This window comes from Halictus rubicundus, chromosome 11 (genome assembly GCF_050948215.1).
Source record: "Halictus rubicundus isolate RS-2024b chromosome 11, iyHalRubi1_principal, whole genome shotgun sequence".
Lineage (NCBI taxonomy): Eukaryota > Metazoa > Arthropoda > Insecta > Hymenoptera > Halictidae > Halictus > Halictus rubicundus.
In genome coordinates, this window is record NC_135159.1 from 11,663,714 (window position 1) to 11,687,009 (window position 23,296).

General features: G+C 33.8%; 4 protein-coding genes across 8 annotated transcripts; 2 read left to right on the forward strand and 2 right to left on the reverse strand.

Annotated features, from left to right (window-relative positions):
- Positions 1 to 683: 683 nt before the first annotated feature.
- On the reverse strand, positions 684 to 2,183 carry LOC143358725 (centrosomal protein 20). 2 transcript variants are annotated; one of them, XM_076796077.1, is made up of 4 exons: positions 2,054 to 2,183; positions 1,397 to 1,455; positions 915 to 1,124; positions 684 to 821 (listed from the first exon to the last, which is right to left on the reverse strand). In XM_076796077.1, the coding sequence occupies exons 2-4, from the start codon at positions 1,422 to 1,424 to the stop codon at positions 685 to 687; spliced, it is 375 nt and encodes a 124-aa protein (XP_076652192.1). In that variant the 5' UTR covers positions 1,425 to 1,455; positions 2,054 to 2,183; the 3' UTR covers position 684. The 2 variants fall into 2 exon arrangements, with proteins under 2 accessions (XP_076652192.1, XP_076652193.1); XM_076796078.1 differs by lacking the exon at positions 1,397 to 1,455.
- LOC143358722 (popeye domain-containing protein 3) lies at positions 2,163 to 11,612 on the forward strand. 3 transcript variants are annotated; one of them, XR_013082992.1, is made up of 10 exons: positions 2,163 to 2,298; positions 2,655 to 2,828; positions 3,080 to 3,341; positions 3,653 to 4,020; positions 5,068 to 5,225; positions 5,532 to 5,634; positions 5,709 to 5,849; positions 5,949 to 6,114; positions 8,029 to 8,303; positions 8,941 to 11,612. XR_013082992.1 is itself a non-coding variant. In XM_076796072.1 (9 exons), exons 3-9 carry the CDS (start codon positions 3,119 to 3,121, stop codon positions 9,006 to 9,008), a joined length of 1,227 nt encoding a protein of 408 aa, XP_076652187.1. In that variant the 5' UTR covers positions 2,163 to 2,298; positions 2,655 to 2,828; positions 3,080 to 3,118; the 3' UTR covers positions 9,009 to 11,612. The 3 variants fall into 3 exon arrangements, 1 of the variants encoding a protein (XP_076652187.1); XM_076796072.1 differs by lacking the exon at positions 8,029 to 8,303; XR_013082993.1 differs by lacking the exon at positions 2,655 to 2,828 and having other exon boundaries at positions 2,181 to 2,298; positions 3,049 to 3,341.
- A 760-nt stretch (positions 11,613 to 12,372) lies between these two features.
- On the forward strand, positions 12,373 to 16,284 carry Swip (strumpellin and WASH-interacting protein). Its single transcript, XM_076796070.1, has 2 exons — positions 12,373 to 12,566; positions 12,655 to 16,284. Exon 2 carries the CDS (start codon positions 12,859 to 12,861, stop codon positions 16,114 to 16,116), a length of 3,258 nt encoding a protein of 1,085 aa, XP_076652185.1. The 5' UTR covers positions 12,373 to 12,566; positions 12,655 to 12,858; the 3' UTR covers positions 16,117 to 16,284.
- Positions 16,285 to 17,090: 806 nt separating this feature from the next.
- LOC143358724 (CUE domain-containing protein 1) lies at positions 17,091 to 19,134 on the reverse strand. 2 transcript variants are annotated; one of them, XM_076796075.1, is made up of 5 exons: positions 18,674 to 19,134; positions 18,424 to 18,591; positions 17,978 to 18,347; positions 17,790 to 17,885; positions 17,091 to 17,707 (listed from the first exon to the last, which is right to left on the reverse strand). In XM_076796075.1, exons 2-5 carry the CDS (start codon positions 18,574 to 18,576, stop codon positions 17,571 to 17,573), a joined length of 756 nt encoding a protein of 251 aa, XP_076652190.1. In that variant the 5' UTR covers positions 18,577 to 18,591; positions 18,674 to 19,134; the 3' UTR covers positions 17,091 to 17,570. The 2 variants fall into 2 exon arrangements, with proteins under 2 accessions (XP_076652190.1, XP_076652191.1); XM_076796076.1 differs by lacking the exon at positions 18,674 to 19,134 and having other exon boundaries at positions 18,424 to 18,564.
- Positions 19,135 to 23,296: the final 4,162 nt, after the last annotated feature.

A 23,296-nucleotide genomic window follows, 5' to 3' on the forward strand; every position in this document is an offset into this window, starting at 1 on the left:
GAATTCTCTGTGCACCGAAAACACGATGGTTGTCCGTTGCGAAACAAAGTAGTAAAACTTATTCTCTATTTATAATGCTATAAAACAGTGTTCAAAGTTCATTTGAAACAGTCATTACCGATTTATTACTTGCTGCGAATAGTTTATAACACTTTTGGGAATGAAACATTTAATGAAATAACGAGTGGGTAAACGAAGTATGACGTTTGATTTGTTATATTTGATTTTTTTCTTTTTTTTTTGAAATGTTATTAAGGCCTTTACATGTAATTGTCTACATTTCGATTTCAAGGAATAAAACGATGTAAGTAAATTCATTACAGTAAGTGATGTATATTATAGCATTCAGTAGATAACGATATCACTAAGAGATCCGGTACAATACTTTAGAAAGTAACAGGCAGTTATATTTAAGATCTCCAAATATCTCAGCATTATATTGTACTTTCGTAATGTACTGTCAATATGTAAAAGACGTCGTAAAATAAAAAGACGAGATTCTTTTAATTTATCTTTATTCTTGTTGAATAAAATGTTCTGAATGTACAGAGGACGGACATTTAATTCTGTTTCCAGAATTGTCATTAATTACACAATTAACTATTTCGAGATTTATGTGTAAATATTAAATATAAGCGATCGAAATTTTCGTTGATTTCGTCCGAGAACAATTGAACATACTCCTCACGCGTTTCTTGTAGCCTTTATTGTATCCAGAATACCGCAAAGCAATGGCAACTCCCTGCCATTGTCGCTTTCTGCTACTCCTAAATTCTGGGCAAGTAAAAATCTGTCCGGGGGCTGCTTCGACAAGTTACATTCTAAAATATACCGTTTCTTTAGATGTCTTATTTTATAAATAATCGTTTGTATTATTGTACATTATATTACATATGGAATATATGTTTTAATACCTGACATGAAAACGGTAGAGCTGTATTTGTATCCCATCCAGTCTAAATACTCGCGAATAAGCTCGTTCAACAGTGCAATATCTTGAGTCGGCTTTGGTAGCTTTTGTTTGCCTCCATTATTCGAATTGTCCAATATCTGTATGATCTTTGTGCGCATTTCAGCCTTCATGCGAGATAGTTCTCCACCATCCATGAGCGATTCCCTTACAGCTACGATAATAAATAGCTTTCAAATTAAAAAAATATATCTATGTAAATTCGAATCTTTGTATGAAATATATTAACTTCACGAGGTACAGATTGATACATTGAAATATGTTTTCTGTTTCACTTGTAATTTAATTGATACTCTAAAAAGAAAATTGTAAAAATTTATATATTTCATATAACTTGACTCCTGCCGAAGCCTATGCTATTTAAATACGCTACAGAAAAATTTCTTTTTTCACGTCGGTGACCACCCATATACAATTAAAGAATACCGTTAATTAAATCCTTCTCCATTGCCATTTCTTCTCCGCCGATGTGTACAAGGAAGAAACTAAAAGAAGTAATGGTTTCGGATTAATTAAATGTTTCTATTGTTCGAGTATATTTAAACCGGCGTTGAACACACGCACATATATATACATATATATATACAGCTCAAATCTATTTCGAAATTTATAATAATTGTCTGTACATTTTCCACGCTGTTCGAATTGAAAATTCGCAAAATTCTAGAACGAATAGGTAAGTCGCTGTTTATTGGAATGATCCGCGAATTAAGATCGCGTTATTCGAAGTAATTTGTCATTCCGCAAAAAAAAAAGGTGAGCGGGCGTAATTAACATGTATGTTATTCATGGGAAAATGGTACACGGTGAGCAATAATGCAAATTAAATCAAATCTGATAAATTGTTCGGTCGATAAATAACGAACAGTTACGCATGAATGAAGATGCAGGTTGATCGCTCATTCATATTCGCAAAAACTTTGAATTTCAAAGAAAACGCGTGGGGGGTTCGGTCGGATTTGATTCGCCGCGTTTATACGTCCGCCAACCTATAGTTAATTTGTCGCAGCGTAAGGGCAATCTGGTCTGTTATATTTCGCGTGTCATGTTATAAGTTTTTGCCTAGTCAATTTTCGAACGAACCTTAAATTAGGGGCCGCGTGGCCTATTTTATCCCCTATCTGCTTCCCAGTTCTCCACACCGTTGCCTGTGCTTGTCCTTGCTAGAGTAACGTCTTTCTGCTAGTTTGACGTTCATTAGATAAGCAAGTTTGTTTCGCGTACGTACGGTGTTCAGTTTATTTCAACAATCGTATCACCCGACGTCACCGTTGATTTTTTCATCTGTATGCCTTGCGTACGCTCACATCTCTTCAAATTTTCCATGAGTAAGTTATTTATCGATTTCGACACGATACTTTTGCAACGTGCTTTAACGCACCCGACCAACGATATTCGAACCTAATTCATCCCCGAACGGCTGTTTTCTATCGCTAAATTGTATACCTTAAATGTTCATGTGTCCGTAAACGACGCTGAAACTCGCATACTCTTTGTCGACGTCTTTGGTTAACTGTCATGCTCAATGTAAAGTACGATGTAATACTTCGGCGAGTCTTTTCGTTAACCAACGTTATTATTAAGTATGTTAGATTCAAATGTGTCTAGTAAAGAGAGAAGCGTAAAGTGTAGAACAAAGTATACGAAGAGAGCATGTGTCATGTTGTGTGTATTTGTATTGCAGATGTTTCTATAGTCTTCCCGCAGCTGTTGGTAATGCAAATACCCTTCCCTAATTTGAAATCTACAAGATGGTATTTGTCTTCGAGCTCTAATTTTAGCTGAGAGTAGAATGTGAACGATGATAGGACATTCGCAAGTGGTGCATAGCATTCAATTTAATATCTTCTATGAATAAGTATGCAGCGGACATTTAATACATTTCATCCTTGCGATGTGTTAACCCATTTGCATCGCAGCTCTGAACAGGCTGCGAACCGAGGCCAAAAGTCCAAGATGCTCGATCGACAGTAGAACGCGAGGATTATTCCGTGCTAGGCGACTAGGAACAGTTGTCGCGCGTGTATTAGTCTGCTAACGGATGCAAATGGGTTGAATACAGTCTGTTGTGTTTTCAGAGTTGAGAGACGTACGATTTTGATGTTGCAGAGTAAGACGAAATTGATTTAGTTTGGTGGTGATGCTGGGATGTGGATCTGTTTTGATCCTATAGGAAGCCGAGAAGGCTGGCGTGCTTCTATCTTATTTCTTGTATTTTTCTCTGGGACATATTTCGGTATCGATGCCAGCTTAACGAATGCAGCTGCGTCTAATGTTCCTCACAATACTGTCACGTCAGAAGTATCACTACCAATTCCAACACATCATGAAAACGACGAATGTAGGAATGTGACCACTGATAACAAAGCGGGTATGTAGACATACATTATGTTTTGAGCATATTAAAACGAATCGATGCAAATTTTGTTCGAAGTTGTTTTCGTTTAACCTTTATCGCTCCTAGTGTGTTTGCCCATTGAATATTGTTTTTGGAAATTCTTTGAAATTGTTACGATCAGCAACTATATTTATACGAAGAGAAGACCAAATGCTGTTCAGTCATTTATCATAAATAGTAAGAAACACTCGCAAGCGAGCATATACTGGGAATAACGGTCATAGCGATAAGGGTTGAAACATGAAACTGGCGTGATGCTTAAAGGGTATAAAAATATTTTGCAGCTATTGATCTGTCAGTGGTCAGTCATGGATCTGGTTCTCCACATTCGCCGATAGTGCCTCCAGCTTTTCTGTACGGAGTTCTTACCTGCCAACCTTATCAAGGAATTTCTGTGAACCACATCTACTTTCAACTAGCAAATGCCTTCTTTCTATTGTCACACCTCGCACCAAGTGGCATACACGGTGTACTCTATTTAAGGTGCACTCTACTCGTGGGCTGTGCCTTTCTTGCTTTGTGGGGCTGGACAATAGCTTGCTGGCTGGACGCTGCTCTCTGGAATGTTCTGTTTGTTGCCATCAACTTCGTCCATGTATGCACGCTTCTTTACAAGCTCAGGCCTATCAAGTTTCCAAGGGAAGTTGAAGAGGTAAGCCGAGAGAAGAACAAAAGAAAGATTCTCTGACTTGGTATCACAGAACGTTCTTACTTTTCTGTATTGTGTGTATTTAATTGTACAGTTGATTTAGGCGTTAACGCGCACCGTGTTTTTCGGTATTAGATGATATAAATACATTCGATTTTCTCGTAAATAATACGGTCCTTCCAAGAACTACAATGAAGCAATAGACATGGACATAATGTGTACCTATTCATTGAGCTGAAATATTTTTCTTATTTTCTAATAATCGTGTAAATTGTTTCGATTCAAACCGTAGAAAAATAGTTACTTGTATTCGCATCCTTTGAGGTAGTGACTACTATTTATTCTTCGACGTAGACAAGAATTTTAACGAATACGTAATTGTACAGTATATATTTATATATATTTTCTCCGTGGATAGTTAATATAAAAAATATTTCAAGGGCTAAAAAATGTATGAAATAGGCACTGTGATTGTCAATGTAATGAATACCATTACGAAATAGAAATGTGTAATTCCAGGTATTAAGTTGTCTATCTATCTTTAAAGTAATATTTGATATATGTACCTTGCAGAAGATTATACTTTATTGTCACATTTTTCAATATTATTTGTAGTTTAACATTGTGTATCTTAGGTAGTATAATATTATTGTCTTAGATCTTCTAGATAGATATATTAGAAATAGTTATCATTGTAAATTGCTTGTACGTTTGGCTATTGCATCTGCATTATGCTGGAATTTTTTATATATACTACCCCTCATTTGCATCTTCATACATGTAACACGAGTGATTTCTTTATAGAATACGCTTTCTGTATTAAGATGATTGTTTTTAATTAGTAAAAGACTGAATATTCGATGACCGAAGAATAACACAAAATCAAATCGTTTTATTTTCGTATCAGTTACTATAATATGAATGACAATTGATAATTTTGGCAGAAGTAATATGCAAAACATTCACGAAGAGTACTATTTCTACACTAATAACTTATCCGATCTGGTATCGTGTAAATTTTATATATTATTTTCGTTCTTCTTCGTACAGGTATATATTGCAGTGTTCCAGCCATTAAGGGTATCACGTCAGCAGTTTAAAAAAGTATTAAATTGTATGAAGGTTATACGACAGTTGAAATATCAAGAAGTTTATGCCCAAGAAAAAGTGACAAAAGTTGATTCTTTATCTTTGGTACTTTCTGGAAAGTAAGTGTACGATACGTTATAGTTTCAGCGATACTAGAATAGTAGAGGTGCGCGGGATCCTGAAAACGTCGGGTTTGGATGGGTTCACGAAAATTTTAGAATTCTCGAATATATCGGGATTCCTAAGAATTTTGGGATTCCCGAATATATCGAAAATTTTCGAGAACCCGTCGGGGTCCCGAATAGAATTCTCGATCCACCATTTTCGGGTTCTCGCACACCTGTATTGGCTAGACATTTAAGACACATCTTCTATAATAATTCAATTTTGAAATCGTGTGAGTGTACTTATACAAATCTTTTCAGATTAGTAGTATCACAAAATGGAAGAGCATTACACATTGTCTTCCCACATCAGTTCCTGGATTCTCCAGAATGGTTTGGTGTCTCCACGGACGATTACTTTCAGGTTCGTGTGGTTCTGTAATTTGTACATCCATTGGCAAAACATGGTTGAAATACCTTATGAACTTTTGTCTGTAGGTATCAATAACAGCTATGGTAGAATCAAGAATATTATTATGGCATAGAGACAAGTTAAAGTTAAGCATAATTAGTGATCAATTTCTGCAGGCAGTGTTTGATCATATATTGGGAAGGGATGTAGTAAAAAAATTGATGCAGGTATATGAATTTCAGTTACATGGATAATCTATCGATTTATTCAACAAGATGTTATGTCTGTTTAAGTCGTATGCGTTCGTGTAAATATTACGATTGTAGGTCAGTGAAACAATGGCTGCTAGTAGTCACCAACAACAAAATGGCCAAGTAATTGGTTTGAGTGGTATCGGAGCCTTAGAAAACGATCCTGACACCAAACTTTTCGTTGTGAAAAAGACTGGCGACAGTCAAAGTATTACTGCTCTCATCAGTCGTCAACTTCAAGGTAAGTACCAATCGACCATTTTTATAATGGTACGATTGCGGAGGAAGTGTTACATATTTGTTACTAATTATTCTGTCTAAACGATTTCGTTGCGACACCTATATGAAAACGAAATTCTTAATGCATTATTTTACATAGAAACTGGTACCTTAGTCTTCTACTCTATTTTTTTTTTACTTGTACAATTATCTACGTGTCTTGGTAGTTTTCGTAGTTGATATTGATATTTGACCAAATAACAAAATAACATTGTAATATATGTACAATGGAACATACCAAAGGTGTGACTATACTAATCAGTTTTTCAGTTACTTGTATTATTTTATATACATATATATATATATGTAACACAGTATGTATACATATGTCATACATAACGGTTGACAGTATATACGTTCATGAAAAGAATTTTTACATTCTTTGACATTCTTTATGAAAAGAATTTACATTCAATACATTCGAATAATGAAACAAGTTTCTATACGTATATGTGTATTCTAATATGATTCAACTTATTAATTATACGATTTTTTTTTATTAGGTAGTCTAATTTCTTGAAATACAAGTACTCTGACTGACAGAAATGATACTAAAAGCTTATCTTCTGCTTATAACTGGTATTCAAATATCCTCTCCTTCTTTTATACACAGACGTTCATATAATTTTCTACAGAAAACAATAGCACATACACGAAACAAATATAGGAACAAGATTATAGTAAAATGGATGATGGAATTTTGTTTCGCAGTAGTCTTGTTCCACGTTCGTTTGCTTTTTTTTTTATGTCATTTTTGTATTGCAGTACATTCGTATATTTCTAGTATTCTTATTTTCCTTGTGTTTTATGCGGAAAGTTGTTTGGATGTATGAGTACAGAAGGGTGGAGGAACTTTGAACATCGGTTGAGGCCGAAGGTAAGTTTTTGGTATTGTGTGTGGGAAAATTAGGTCAACCGATATATAGTTGTTCTCTAAACTTTCTTAAGCACACAAGCTCATTGCGTATAAGAGTCGTTGTAACAATTCAAAGTTCTTTTACCATTTGTAAAAAACACCAACAAGAAAATTAAAGTTTCGTTTAAATAAAATGTACTTTGAATTTTATGAAGACTCTTACCTATTAAATTATCTACTTTAAATTTATGCATGGGCATTATTTTTCTGAATCTTAAAGGTTCATTATTTTATAATTATTTGCAACAGTTTATTGCGCGTTAATAGATGTTTTATAATGAAATTTTTATAAGTTTTACAACACTATGCTATAAAGATTTGTTAATAATACTGTAATTAATCAAAATGAACTGGTTAGAAAGTCTAAAAACTTTTAGAGCTACAACGTGCAATAAATTATCTATTTTTTTAACTTTTGTAACTTCTAAGATGTTTTAAGTTCAATTCTAGTGATATAAATAGTACTATACTTTTTTCTGCGCAGCTATATTTGCACATGCTCGATTCTTTGCACGAGAAGCAAGCTGTTTTTGGGTTTTTGTTTGAAAATATATACTCTGGGTTAAACTAGACTCAATTCTTTATTAAACTGTTTCATGTACATGTGCTAAACAAGAAACAATATCTGTGTATAAATCATTAATTTATATTTTATTTATTTAGAGATTATTAACTTATAATAATTAATAAAATTTATTAAATGTTCAACAGAATTCGTCTCTCAAGATATATATAAAAATATATAAAAATTAAAGTGAATCTGTAAAATCTGATTTATAATAATTTGATTACAAGTGCAGTACAATTGTAATTTAAAAAGTATAGTTGAGAATTGTTGGTTGCACGGCAAATTCTGCATGCGTTTGCGACTTAGTAATGACGACACTGATAACATATATTTATATATTTGTTACTACACTCTTTATAATTGTGCATCAATTTTGATTTTGCTTTGGATAGAAGAGAGAATGCCGCTGCTGTACACGACTCAGGAAGTGCTGAACAACACTTTGCATCATATCAATCACCTACGTACACCTCCCTTAGATCCTGTGCAACACAATAATGTTCAGACTTCCTTGTAATATCCCTGTGACACAGGCTGTGCAATTACCCTAGCACAAATTTGTACGTGATGTATATGTATTATGTTTCTACAATGGATATCCCCATATGTTATACAAAATATCGTCGGGTAACTTCATTTGTTATTTTCTTCTGGTTATTGTATTCAGGTGAGTTGTCCTTGTGCTTATGTCGTTTTCTTTTATATTTTGTTCACAATCAACTTCTCAGGTTTTGCAACTCGATCGAAATACTTTATAAACTCGCTAAACTCTGTAAATCGAAATACAACAGCAACGTATACTATACTCGTGTATATTTTCGTTTATCCGCTCTCTTTCCTAATTGCTGTTTTTTTAAAGATTTAATATTGGTTTTTCTTTTGCTCGTTAGAGTCGCTTTAAGTGTATTACATTTGAGAAATGTATACAGGGTGTTCACGTTATTGCTATCCAGCGTTTTCTTGCGAATAGCAAATATTAGAGAAAAGTGAGACTGGAAAAAATTGAAGATTACCTTCATTTCTAAAAACGTAGTGCAAACACAAAAAAATTACGTACGACATCACGTTGCTTGCAAAAATAGTTACTTTTTCCTGTTTTATCCTTTTTTTTTAAATATTTATTATTTGCAAGAAAAACGCAATAGCGTGAACAACACCCTACATATCGTGGAGAAAAAAAAAGACTTTGCTATTGTTTGTACATAAACACAGTTCAAGTGTTGCAGATATACGTTGTTATTTAAAATCTCGCGATACCTGCTGGATGAAATAAGTGAACGATCGTTTGCATTGTTACATTGCAGCAGCTGGAGATCCAAATGCATGGAGATTGGGAAGAATTGAAGAGACTGATCATGAAACTCCTGTTTAATGAAAATGATTGTTAGATGAGTGTCATCCTCGACAGTCAATATAAAACAAAAGCAACATCGGTCTTTTTACATAACGATGAAATGTATTCGACATCATTGACAAACAAAAAAAAAACAACAACAACAAACAAACAAACAAACAAAAAACATGGCATGGTATGCTATGCGTGGAACAATTCAACATTCTCTTGCCAATTAATAATTTCTCCCCACAACTAGTCAAGTATTATTAACAATGGAAAGGAAAACAAGAGCATTTCATCGTTTCTAGAGCATAATGGTTCCATCCTAGTTTATACAAAACGACGTACGATAAAAAAAAAAAGAAGAAAACAAAGAATATTACTTTATGCTTCCAAATGTATTGTCGAGTACCACCAAGATTGTTTTAAGGAGCGGCTGTTTCTAATTTACACTAATTTTTCCTCTTGATATACGTATGTTTAGTACCAAACGAAATAAGACTTTATATGTGTAATAGAATGGAAGTTGTTCGATCGCAACGGCGTAACTTCTTTACTGAAAGATCTGTGATTTACTGGAAGTATATGGTATAGAAAACAAGAAAAAAAAAGAAACAAACAAATTAGGGAGGCCTAAATACCTGATTGTTTCCCACACCCAGATATAGTGCCTTTTTACTTGCATTTCATTTATTCATTTTTTAAGGAAATTATATATACAATATTACCGTGTACTAATTTACATGTTCATTCATTATCGTTTAAGAAAGTTGCCGACGGTAACCGCACTATACCGTCTACACAGTCGGTCACAGAAATCTTCATACATCTGATAAAATCCAAATATTTCAAAGCAATCACTTTACAAAATTATGAATATGTACTGTACTGTATATATCAGGACTAGTACATAAAAATTTCAGTAATACGTTAATATTAATTCTTTACAGATTTTTTCTGTTTTCATTTTATTTGTATCACCTTTCAATTAATACCCATGAAATGTACAAAATGTTTGTTACTTGGCTTGAAGTATTTGAAATTTAACAAGTGTGTGTAGCTTTTCGTGACTCGCTGTGTATATGCGAAAGAATGTATATACATATACGTATATGTATCCCAGTAAATTAAATGACAATTTTCTTTGTATAGCCTAGAATGGGACCATTTAAACTGGTCTTTGTTTCAGAAGGGAAGACGGGAATAATATTCATCTGCAGTTGCATATTGCTACCAGTGGTATATAATTGTCGGAAAATATACACCTTGAAAACATAGTCACGTTGATCTGAGTTTATCTAATGTTCGATGTGTACGCAGAATGTGTCTATCCAAATTTTTAGCCATCTTTTTTTTTTATAATGCATATATAAAGCATATATAAAGCTTAGTGTTGAAATGGAGTTTTTTGTCAAATAATGAACTTTGAAATAAATGTTAAGATTCTATTACGTGTTGGGTACTTAATATTGCAATTTTTTCTACTTGTTTTACTCGAGAGAAACTAATTTATCGACAGTTCCCGTCGGCAGCTGGTCGTTTCCATTATCAAAACTATCTTTAAATAGTTTTGAGGGAATTATCGCGCGAATCATCATGATATTAAATAATGCCGTTTGAACGATGGCATTTCAGAATATAGAGAATGAAACAGGAAGTTACGCCAAAAAGCGCAGATTGATAATAAAAATTGCAACGTAAGCTACATTGATGGAATATTTATATTGATATACATTGCAGATAGAGAAATAAAAATGCATATAACTTTTAACGGTTAATAATGGTAAAATTATCGAAAAATCGTTACAATAATATATTATAGTCACGATTATCATTCCTTTCGTTTGGAAAACAATATTAGTGTTAACTCTAATTTTACTTGACAGCGGTAATCATGATTGAAATCGATTACAATTGTAAGTGATATACGAGTAAAAGAAAAAAAGAAAGAAACGGAAATCAACGCGCACAGAGAAACGAATGTTTCATTACTCGTGTGCAAACATTTCTAGGCAAATTTTTTATTTGCTTTGAAAAGGGAAAAAGTAAAACCATACGGAACATAATTTTCATAATTCATGATTTTCTTTGAACGGAAATAGTGAAAGTATTACGTACTGAAATTTAATATAAAAATCTCAGGTTTTGATGATTGGATACAGTTCTAGGAAAAAGAAAAACTATAAAAGAACAAAGAAAAATCTTTGAAGACAGTTTTGTCTAGTCTTTAGCAGAAAGCATTATAAAAAAAATTAAAAATGTTGCTAATTATCTAATTCTTGCCCAGTTAAGGTTGTAATACATACTATTAAGAAGACTTTTTATATGTAAAATTATAGTTCTGAGAATATTGTATTCCAAATATTGTAACTAGTTTAAAAGTTGGATAATAAGTATTCTACATATGTGTAAAGTACATTGTTACGATGTTTCTTTCTCTTTCGTTTTATAATTACGTAAGACATGTTGAATTATTCGTTTCGTTATATAATCGGAATGTTTTTTCTTATACATACCGCAAAGTTGGAAGAGAAGAGCGGAGGATCGTGTAATTTTATTTTTTACTCTAATACTAATTCATGTATGTACAAGAAAAGTGTAAATGGTTTATTCAAATGAATGTAAATTATTCGTTACTAATCATTGTTTTTCATTGTTTCTTATTGTTATAATCATATATGGTGTCTTTTTAGTATATATGTAGTTAGATAACACAAAGAGATATGGATGAAGTGAAAGAAATTTAATCACATTGAATACAATGATGAGAGATTTAATGACGAAAGGAATAAAGAAAGTTAGTTTTAGACAAAACACGAAAAAAATCATTCTTTGCATCTGCACCCATATCTTCCCCCTTCCATGTGCAATTTACAATAATTACAGAATTTATTCATTTATATACTTATTTCGTGGCATATGTTGTATATAAAAATACATTATACGGAAAGAAATATAAATTAATTCGTAATGATACGCTCAAATTATCCCTGTTATTGTACAGATGGCGCGAACTTGCGCTGAATTCGAAAATTCAAATTTAAGCTTTGGCGGACTATGGATTGTGGGAGAGGAGGATGTTGGGGTGGGGATACTACTTAGCTACGTGCCTGGGACCCACTTGCGGGCTCGCAGAATAGCACAGGGGCTGGCAGTCTTTAACAGTGCCTCGTCGATGCCGAGATTCTGTTCCATGCTAAAAGTTGCCCAGGTTCTGTTCCATGCTAAAAGTTGCCCAGGTTCTGTTCCATGCTAAAAGTTGCCCAGGTTCTGTTCCATGCTAAAACGACGAAGTCACGAAAGTGAGCACCAGTGAACTGCAGTGAATACTCTCGTATCCTGTCTGGTCTGCTTCTATATCTCGTTTGTGGTTACACCACGTGACATCGCTGACAGCGGTTCATTTAAATTAGTAATTTAAGAAGAAAGAAGCAATTAATTATAGTATTTACCAATAAGATTGTATAGCAGACCTTATCTTAAATGCTACTATATTCAATGTTTTCAAGTTGTGTGTACACGCATAGTGATTCATTGTCGGATCGAGGATTTGCAACAATGCTATGCCAGCCTTCTTGTGGTTATGTATTCGCGGTAAGTCTTGCTATATACCAGTTGATCTATGTATACCTTTATCTGTCAACATGTGAAGTTAATTTATGTATGTTTTATTCACGCTTAGATCATGCACTGACGAACGTAATTATTATCTATCGAGTTGGTTAAACTCTTTTCGACTTCTGACTGATAAAATCCGTATCATCGTTGCATTCTGCTAATCAGAAATATCGGAACGCAGTGACGCGCCCTACATACATGCAACCGTGGTGCAGCGGATGACCACTGTGTTCCTCGGTGTACCGAAAAAAAAACAATCAACGTAGCGATGATAGAATCAACAGCATGGAACGCGAAAAAGGACGAAACAGTATACAAAGCGGCAGGTTCGATACATTTGCGAAAGTATGGTCAGTTTTTTGAACAGCTGGCGGAGAAAACGTGGAACGTGGACTCCACGTTAGAATATTTTATGGAGGGCCCGTTGCGGCTGGTATACAAACCCGTCGAAGATGTCAGTCTTATATTTTTAATAGAAATGGAGAATAAATTTTTGACCAAGTTGCTAGCCGCCGTCGCTGCCACTTGCAGAGAGATCAGGCTCCTCGAAATAGAAGCGAAATTCTTCTACAAAAAACTGTTTACGCATGGGGAAAGAGACGCTGAAAACAATCAGAAGAGCATCACGTCCCTGCTGTCCGACTTGCAAGATCTGTTTGTCTTTGTGAATAGGGTATGGACTGTTGTGCATTTGACGACAGAGCAACTGTCCAGCTTGGCTGGTAATGCTAACGAGGTTTATTTACCTGTGCTGATAGAACACTTCGTTGATCTATTTGTAATTGCTCTAACGTTGGACGAAATCATTGAGTCACAACCATCGTTGTTAGAGCAATGGAAGAAATATAGAATGCACGTGCGCTCTATCATCCATGATCCATCGCAGTTTGGTATACTGGAATCAAAGCTCCATACGTTCGATAAGTTGCTGAAGGACTTGCAGGAATGTTTGTTGAAGAGGGTAATTTTCTCGAAAACAATCGAACGAGTTATGGATGTGAGTAAAGGTCCTATGATGAGTGAACAGATCACTAGTTATTTAAAAAATTTAATGTCGGATATCGAGAACAAGTCTAGTAACAGCATTACGTTGAGCAAGAACTGGACTAGAGTAAATATCGGTCTTGTTGTGATGACCAAATTGTTCGGTACCTGTGATAAAAAATTAATTAAACGAGTACTTGAAAATAATAAGAAATTTTATGCTGTTACTCTGATTGGCAATGTTATATGGATACCGAGTAAATTTTTAAGCGAGTTTTTGCCAAAGGAAACTGGCAACGCTATTAGCCCACAGATTGGAGAGAAACTATTGTCCTCCAGAACACAGAAATTGTCTCAGACCGTGAACAATTTGATTCATAAAGCTGTCACATGGTCTACAGAAGTACAGGCTGTTTCGATGAAGAATACGTTACAAGTATCTGACATCTGGCAAAAGCAGTCTTTGTTGATAGATTTAATTGTTTTGTTATCCCAAATTAAGGAGACTGTATCATTTGTAATGAACATGCATGCAGCACTAATTAAGCCGATGAATCGTAATACTGTTCAGTTGATTTGCCGACTAATAGAAGTACAAAAGTCTCTACAGAACACGTTTTATATACTGGGACCAGTCATAGTGCAATCACAGAATCAGGTATTACAGTATCTATGTTATTATATTTTAGCCATGTTAGAGAATACACGGAAAAGTTTAATTCAGAAAGACAAAGGTTACAGCAAAGAAAGATTGGACACTTTGTCGCTCATAAGTTTGAGCATGAAACTATTGAATGGGCCGGCGAGTGCGGACAGAAGATTAATAGTGAGATGCGCTTTAGCGTGTGGTAGTCAGTTAACAGATACGTTCAAAGAGGAAGACATGCTGAAATTAAGGTTTTTATTAGACAATTACGATACCGTAGCAGAGTTGCACAATGTTATCAATGAAATTTGCGATTATTCTATATTGCTGCATCATCAGAACATAATTCCTGCTTACTTCTCTTTTGTAGCAGACAGTAATTTGAACATAAGCCATATCATACATTTATTCGGAGCATTTAACAGTACCATTAATGAACAAGAAGGGTCGGATTTGAAAACGAAGAGGATTCTGCAGTTGAAAGAGATGTTAACAAAAAATATTCTAGAACCTGTTTGCCACGAGATCGAAACGAATTTGAGGCTTCACGTTCATGCACACTTAAAATTGGATTCCACTAATCCATTCAATATTGGAGCAAAAGACGGCGGAAGAGTAGTACAATCGTTGCCACTACCTTTGGCGAACAGTATGATCTATGCCAAAAGGTTTATCGAACATTACCTCGATAACATGTTTTATAATCTCACTACGGTGGCCCTGCATGACTGGAGAACGTACAGGATGATGCATGCTCTCGCTCACTATAAACTGAATCTTAATACTGTACAGAATCACCTGCCTACGCAAACCTTGGAGCAAGGTTTGGACGCGTTAGAGATTATGCGAAACATTCATGTGTTCGTTTCGAAATATTTGTATAATTTAAATACCCAGACGTTCATCGAACATACTAGCAACAATAAGCATTTGAACACCTTTGGAATTCGCCACATAGCCAATTCCATTAGGACCCATGGGACTGGTATCATGAGCACGACGGTCAACTTCGTGTATCAGTTTCTTCGCGTGAAGCTGCACACGTTTTCGCAATTTCTATTCGACGAGCACATCAAGTCAAGGCTAATGCGGGACATAAGGTTCATCAAGGCCCAAAGAGAAAGCGGTGCGACACCTTACACGTACGAAAGAGCAGAAAAGTTCCAGAAGGGAATCCGAAAGTTAGGTATGACGTCTGACGGTTTGAGTTACCTGGATCAGTTCCGGCAATTGATAACTCAAATCGGAAACGCGCTGGGATACGTCAGACTAATCAGATCTGGCGGATTGCATGCGAGCTCGAATGCTATATCCTTCCTGCCGGACATTAATTCATCCGTGTCTTTCGAGCTGATCTGCAAAGACTTGAATTACAGTACTATAACGCAAGCAGCGGCTAGCTGCTTGGAAAACGATATCGCAAGTTTGGTGCAGAACTTCACGAAGGGTATACAATACTTCAAACTCCTTGTTGATGTGTTCGCGTCTGCGTTCAGGGACACAGAGTCGCACCACTTGCAACAATTCTACGCGATTGTCCCTCCGTTAACGTTGAGCTTCGTGGACAATTCGATATCGAACAAGGAGAAAATGTTTAAAAAGAATCAAACTGGTGCGGCATTCACTGACGACGGTTTCGCGATGGGAATCGCATATATAAATGCTCTTTTGAATCAGTCGGCGGAATTGGACAGTTTGCATTGGTTTAAAACGGTTGAACAGCATTTAAGCACGGAGAAGCACGGAACGGCGAACAAGAACGATCATGGGGACGAGAAGTTACAACAAACCAGGGCATTAACGTTGAAACGTTTGAAGGAGAGGAGCGCTGAGTTTCAGTTACTCTATTACAGTTTATCTGGGGCCAGAGTATTTTTTAAACAGTCAGATACGTAATAGAAATCAAGCGACGCTGAGAATTCGACGAAACGCGGTTAGACTGTTCATTAATCATTGAATTTAATTCCACATTGTACATTACTGATGTTTGAAAAACATAAAATTGTGCAATATATACATATAATACAATTGTATGCTTTATAAAAACAGCTTTAAAACATTTTATATGTTATAAATTTTATTTTATTTTTATAATCCTTTTGTAACTTGTATTACGCATTACATGGTAACGAGTAAATAAAAAGTACAAGTTAATGAACCGAGCAGATTTGATTTATCAAAGGATCATTGAAAACAATGCTGTTTTGCTTTTTGTATCAGTATATTTGAGCTCAATATCTTTAGTTTATGTTCATGCCAGTGGCACGTACCAGTATATTTGTAAATATTCTACCTACGCTCAATTATTATATAAATGATTCCTAGACCAACAATATTGCGATGTTTCATACTTATCGTTAAATAAGTAATGGCTAGACGAACGAACTAGAATGTATTACACTTACAATTAAAACTGCGATGCAACTAAGTACATATTTGAAATAATATGTGCTCGCGCATTTAAAATTATTATTCGTGCGCAAAATAATACGAAAAGGAATTTCCTTTCTCGCTTTGGCGAATTAGAACATTCGTTCGTAATCCACTTATATCACAAATGAACAAATTTTACATTGCCAATAGACGGAACATAAAATCACAAATTTGATGCTGTTGTTTCTCTCTTAAATATTTGCACTATATTTTTCGACTACGTTCATTCAATATTGGTGAACATTATTTGCCTTATATATTAACAACATTTGCTAATTGCTACAAACGGTAATGCCCTAAACGAAAATAAATTACTTAAAGCTTCTATAAAAAAAAAAGAAACAGTCGTAAAACTTTAAAAATATTATCAACAATAAAATCATTCTTTCTCAAAAAGTAATATCCCGTTTATAAGAAGGAAGTAAAATTCATTATTGTTCGGTAAATGAAAATTCTTTAAAAAAAGTTTCACAAATTCTTAGTTTAACAGTATAATGGCAGTAATTATTGTACTGTTACTATATAGACTGTATACTTATCTGTACTAAGTTATTAAAATACGAAATATTCTGCGGGTCTGAATTTCTTGTATAGTGTCTATAGATATTACTTGTATAGTTTGCATTTTGATCTTTCTGAGCTTGTGGTTAAAATCATATCCTAGCAACGAAATAAATAAAATGATAATAATACATTAATTACTGCATGTGATCTCACAAAAAAAATGTAACTCATCTTTAATTTGTACAATTTTTAAAAGCAAATCGACGTCTATGTAAGTCTGCATTGTAGTTTCTCGTTTAAGTGCGTTAATATAGATATGCTTTTTCCACATTTTTGGACGACATATGACTATAGGTATGAGTTGCTGAAGTTGTCTTTTCATTTAAATAAAGTAAGGAATATCGGTAAGTCTCCTAAGATTGAGATCTAGAGGACTCTTCAGGATTCAGTAAGTCATCACAAGAAGCTGTTGGTGTTAGTAATTGCCTACCTCCACGTCTTTTACTGCGTGTAAATACTTTGGTAAGTTGCGCGAACTTACGTCGAGACACTGCAACAAAAACAATAAAATCACATAAATGCTGGTAATTGTATCAGCAACTATGCTTCCATTAAGTAATAAATTTTTTTACCTTTTCCCATATGTTTTAGTCTTTCTTTGAACAGATCTTCATCATCGTGGCCTCCTTGGCCATACTTTTCGAGATTCGTTCCTGGTATTTTCGAATCTAACATAAAATAAAAGAAATAGCGTGGAACATTCTTTCAAGTGGGATATCCATTGTTTGAACTTTAATAATTATAGCGAAATATTGCATACCGCTTTCTAAAGTTGACAGGAAATCTTCGTTCCAACGTAGTTCAGCCATGAATTCTTCGTTCTGAAGAAACATAAAGATTCTTTCGTCCTCCAACATGGAATTCTCTTTCGAGGACAAATCGTGATTGTCTTCTGGAACTTGTGTAAGTCTAAGAAATGTTTCTGGTAATGGTCCTAGTAAAGCAGGCTGCCATTTACGTATACTTTTTAAGGTCACTCTTGAATCAGCTTTCGGAGACTTAGAGGTACTCGGTGACTTTTCGTTTTGTTCTAATTCACTTCTAATCTTTTCATTTTCGTTGTCTGTGCTCATGCTGAGCAACTGGTCGATAGTAGTGTCCACGGCTCCTTGATTAGATCTTAATACAGCCTGATGTTTGCATACAAATAATATAAATTATTTGAACACAAAATGTTTACGGAATTATTCATTAAATGAATTTTACCTCTATCACATCGTCATCCATTTGTGGGAACATGTTTTTAAAATCAGCCATTGCCTGGTAAAATTCCAGGGTGGTCTGCTGTTGTTGTTGTTGTTGTTGTTGCTGCTGTTGCTGTTGTTGCTCCATGGTAGAGGCCATTACGTGAAATATCATAAATTCGCTAATTACCTGAATTAGACAGTCACATGTAACTAAGAAAACTTTTTGGAAATTATCACGAGCATTCTAATGCAATGCTAATCGGACTTACCTTAATAAGGTAATAGAATTAAAATATATTAAAAACGAAAGTAATTGAGCTTTCCATTACGCTGCCGTTGTTTGAATATTAAATCAATACGACATTACTTAAAGAAGAAAATTACATTTTATTATGGTGTTCCAACCGATAAATTGCGTTACGATGTATCGTAATTAATGAAATCTTTTGCGAATCGGTAAGCTACGCGAAATGTCAATGTACATAACTGATGTAGTAACATGCGACATTAGCAGCACTTCACACATGCAAGGGAAGACTTGTCAGCTGTCAAATCTCGTTCAGTCTCTTCTCATTTGTGTTGTAGAACGAAAACTCACTGTGTATATCTTTATATTCTAACGAAACCATAAAGCATTATTACAAAGACGAAACTCTTCTCGGAATATTTGATGTTCGTGATCTCGTAATTTTTGACCCACATACGAACAGTGTTGCCATTTTGGCGAGTGATGTGGATTAGAAAGAAAACATTTACAACTAATTTTAAAGTGTTTTAGAAAACAATATTCTATCGTATTCGCGAGACTGCAGTGACTATATACACAGACGAGGTATAGGATAGACCTAACATCCAATGCATTTTCGTGTCCCACGTTTGTGGGGTCACGTAACCCTATTACCATTTTCGTGTCACATCCTGTATTACCAATTGGAACTACAATCTGCTGACAGCGTCGTTAGTGGTAGGAATTAAAATTAAAAATAGCTATATATATACTCTAGGGACTGCTAGGGACCCGCGGACGTGAGACAAAAAAATACATTGGGTGATAGGTCTACTCTTGTACCTGTATTAACATGATCGATAAAATAGAAAACTAATGTATGCACTAATACGTTGATAAAACAGAAATCTACAGTATCTACGACTACCGCGTCGATATTTTACCGTATGTCGGTCGCATTTGTGTACCAGTTTCAGCATTTTGCCGCTACGTGCAATGGCGCTGTCTTTATATTTTCTAGAGTAGAAAATTCGTGCCGACAACCGTATTGACACATACGACGATCGCGGCAAGAATAATCTGCGTCTGGAATTAAGCTGTAATTTTTTATTTTATTAATTAACTACTTGCAACAAATAAAGTATAATTAGTCATGAACAGTCTTCACTATCTCCACAATCCATTTTATACATTTTAAAGCGTAAAAAGTTCTCAAAATTCAAAACTCTATGTTTCTTTTCGGGGAATGTTCAAAGTTAAATTGTTTATAATCTTATAAAAAGAAAAATATGCTATCATGTTCAGGAGAGTCTTGAAAATTCCATGAGTATTGGACTAGTCAAAAATTCTCTGAATCACAGGTCGACCTTGATTGAACTTTTATTAATTTTCCTACATTTTCGGCGTCCCTGAAAGAACTCGGAGAGCGTGTATGTATACGATGCGGGTATATATAAAATATAACATACTTTTTAGAAGCTAGCAGATCACATAATCTTACGAGAAATAGAGTTTCTGAACGTTGTGCATGTATGGCCAACACTTTACTCATTCATTAAACATATATATTTGTATCCTTATAGTAATTCTCTAAACAATAAACATATACTCAAAACAGAAAACACTAAACCCGAACCCCAAACTGATAACAGAATAATCATGTTTATTAAAGACGTAGTCACAGATATGTATAATTAATTACAATGTTAATAGAAAACCGAAGGATATCCAGAAGAATATATTATGAATCGGTAACCTGTCGTGACTCAAGAGATTAAAAAATTAGAAAAGAGATTCGTACAAACGTTTACGCCGTAAGAATTCGTTCGCTATACTTAAAACACATGTTGTCCGATGCGGGAGCCCCATAGAGTGTCCCATACAATCTCGTCGACCTTTTAGTGTAAACATCCGACTGGGGGAAAACAGCGTAGCACGAATTCGTCGTCGTAGAAGTGTTTTTAAAAAACTAACGACTATTCTTACGTGTTATTAATGTCCATTTAAACACTCTAAAATCAACAAAAGTACTCCAAACAATGTCAAATCATCGATTCTTCTAATGCTTGTTCGAGAGAATTAAAAGGTTTTTTTTTCTTTGATCTTGAACGTTCCAAAGAAACACTCCGTAAAAAAAGAGAAACAATTCGACCTAAGCGCAGTCGTATAGAAATCTTCAAGGTACACAACAGTCCAGTTTGTAAAACAGTTCGGCGTAATAACAGGAATTAGCTCGACAAGCATTAGACCTTGAAAATAGTAAAAAGTTTCCGAGACCCTTATAGAAAAATCGCATTGTAAATTCTTTTGTTATTTATACATCTTTCGAGTGGAAGGTCAGGCTTCTTATTCAAGTATAATGACTTATACCTTAAATGTAGATACTTTACGCTTGATCGAACAGAAATTTCGGTGCTTTTGTGGCTGTTGGACCAACAATGGCGGCCATTAGACATTTGAACTTCGTTAGTACTTTGATCTGTAATTATTAGAATGTACTCGATATTATTTGATTAATATTCTTCCCTGGAGTAATTACAATTTTTTAGGGGGTCACATTGTTTCGCCCAACAGCCATAAATGTTAGAGTTGCAATTATGCTATATTCGATTTTCTATTCTATTAAATTAAATTATAGTATATGGTATTAAATTAGATTAAATTATGTTATATTATTTTATGTTATACCGTAATAAGTTATATTGTGTTTTATATCGTGTTACACTGCATCAAATATTTCTGCGCTTGGCGAGCGAGGACAAACTGTTTATTTTATTGTTAGTAAAATACCTTATAATTTTTCATATACATGTAGGTGTAACAGTTTGTAATAATTTTAAGTGGACCCCAACGGTAGTCGAACATACGTGCCTGTGCCCCAGGATCACTATTTTATTTCGTTATACCCACAAACATAAAAACAAAAATTAAATTATCAAAACATCCTATTATTTGTATTTGACAAATACCTGTTTGCGAGTTTTTTTCTAGTTAAACGCCTGGACATAAATTTTTTAAAGTTTTCCCACAGATAGAGAAACCTTCGAAGAACATATGCAGAAATTTTCGATTTCAAATATTGATTCTTTTTTCTTAATAATCTTTGAGGAACATATATTTACTCGGTTTCAAATATTAAGTTCTTTTTTTAATAAATTAGTTTTAATACCCTGGAGGTACAGACATAGAAGAATTTGTTTAACCGTTTAAGTATAAATATTACATAATTATAAGTAGATAATTTAAATATTTGTTACCCGAAAGATACATCTAGATCGCGTTTTACATTGCCCCGTAAAATCTGTTTTGGAAACGCTAACTACGATCTCGATTCGAAAATTTCTCTCAAAAAAATAACATCGAAATTGGGTGCTCGTGCTGTGTGACACTTATCGTTAGAAGGAGTGAATATTTTATCAACGACATTTCTCAATTCTCCTGCGACTTCTCTCCCCTTCTTTATTTTTAGTCCTTTTTCTCTCGAGACAAATGCCATTTCTTTCTTAGACAGTGAAAATAAGCGATTGGAAATTTAGTACTTATATACTGATTGGCAAATGATGCTACGTGGACATAACAACTAATACCAACCAACAATTAAAAATATTTAAACATAAAAACAGTATTTTTAATTTTATACTAAATTCTTCTCAATAGAATATCTTTATTTGAAATATTTCTAAGATTTGTATTTATTTTTAAATATACAGAGAATATGAATTATTCAGCCTTAATTAACAGGTCTTTGTTACCATTCTTTTAAGTTGAAAGCATTTATTTTTTATAATATTTGTGATCAAAATTCTTCACTTGATTAAATAAATCATTTGTCTCTATTTGAGTACTGTAAGGCACGCTAAAATTATATTGAAAATTAATAACGTTAATTTTGATGTATCTGCAATAGTTAAATAAATAATCTAATGTTCACACGTAGCATTCTTTACTGATTTTGAACTATAATAATCGAAGGGGCTACAAGGATTTTCTTTTTAGGGCTCTACGCATAGAGGTATCACTTTTAACGAAATTTGTTTAACAGTAGAGTGATTAATTACTCAAGGCTCTGAAGATCGAGTTCAGGGAAGAAATGAAATTTCCTTATATATCACATATCTACATTTGTATAGTAAAGATTTTAAATCATGATCGAACTGTTTATGTATGCGTCTAATTGGTCGAGACAGAAATTCAACAACGTTTTCGTGTATATATATATATATATAGATATATGTATAATAATATTCATATATAATGTATAATATAATAATATAATCATACATACAATTGTTAGAATTATATTATTATTATACATAATATTATATGTAATTATAATAATTATATTGTTATTATTATATATAATGATATATACACTTATGATAAGTACATTATTATCATCATATATAATAATATACTAATAATTACCTGTATATTATAATAATATAATTATAAATAATAATCATATATAATTCAATGTATGCGTTAAATTACATTATAATTATATTATCACCATATATAATAATATATTAATAATTACATATACAATATATAATAATATATATCTATATACGAATAGAGAGAAGGAGATCATAATACACGGATCACAAAGATTAAATATATACAGGCTGATTTTGATCTGATACAAAGTATAGCAGAGGCTGGTTCA

Excerpts from the sequence above, each read along its gene's own strand:
- LOC143358724 (XM_076796075.1), bottom strand. The coding sequence starts at position 18,576 with ATGATATTTCACGTAATGGCCTCTACCATGGAGCAACAACAGCAACAG. Across the intron at positions 18,348-18,423 it reads TGGATGACGATGTGATAGAG|GCTGTATTAAGATCTAATCA; the intron begins GTAAAATTCATT and ends TGCAAACATCAG. Across the intron at positions 17,886-17,977 it reads CCTGTCAACTTTAGAAAGCG|ATTCGAAAATACCAGGAACG; the intron begins GTATGCAATATT and ends ATTTTATGTTAG.
- Swip (XM_076796070.1), top strand. The coding sequence starts at position 12,859 with ATGATAGAATCAACAGCATGGAACGCGAAAAAGGACGAAACAGTATAC.
- LOC143358725 (XM_076796077.1), bottom strand. The coding sequence starts at position 1,424 with ATGGCAATGGAGAAGGATTTAATTAACG. Across the intron at positions 1,125-1,396 it reads GGAGAAGGATTTAATTAACG|CTGTAAGGGAATCGCTCATG; the intron begins GTATTCTTTAAT and ends TTATTATCGTAG. Across the intron at positions 822-914 it reads CTCTACCGTTTTCATGTCAG|AATGTAACTTGTCGAAGCAG; the intron begins GTATTAAAACAT and ends GGTATATTTTAG.
- LOC143358722 (XM_076796072.1), top strand. The coding sequence starts at position 3,119 with ATGTGGATCTGTTTTGATCCTATAGGAAGCCGAGAAGGCTGGCGTGCT. Across the intron at positions 3,342-3,652 it reads GACCACTGATAACAAAGCGG|CTATTGATCTGTCAGTGGTC; the intron begins GTATGTAGACAT and ends AATATTTTGCAG. Across the intron at positions 5,850-5,948 it reads TAGTAAAAAAATTGATGCAG|GTCAGTGAAACAATGGCTGC; the intron begins GTATATGAATTT and ends TTACGATTGTAG.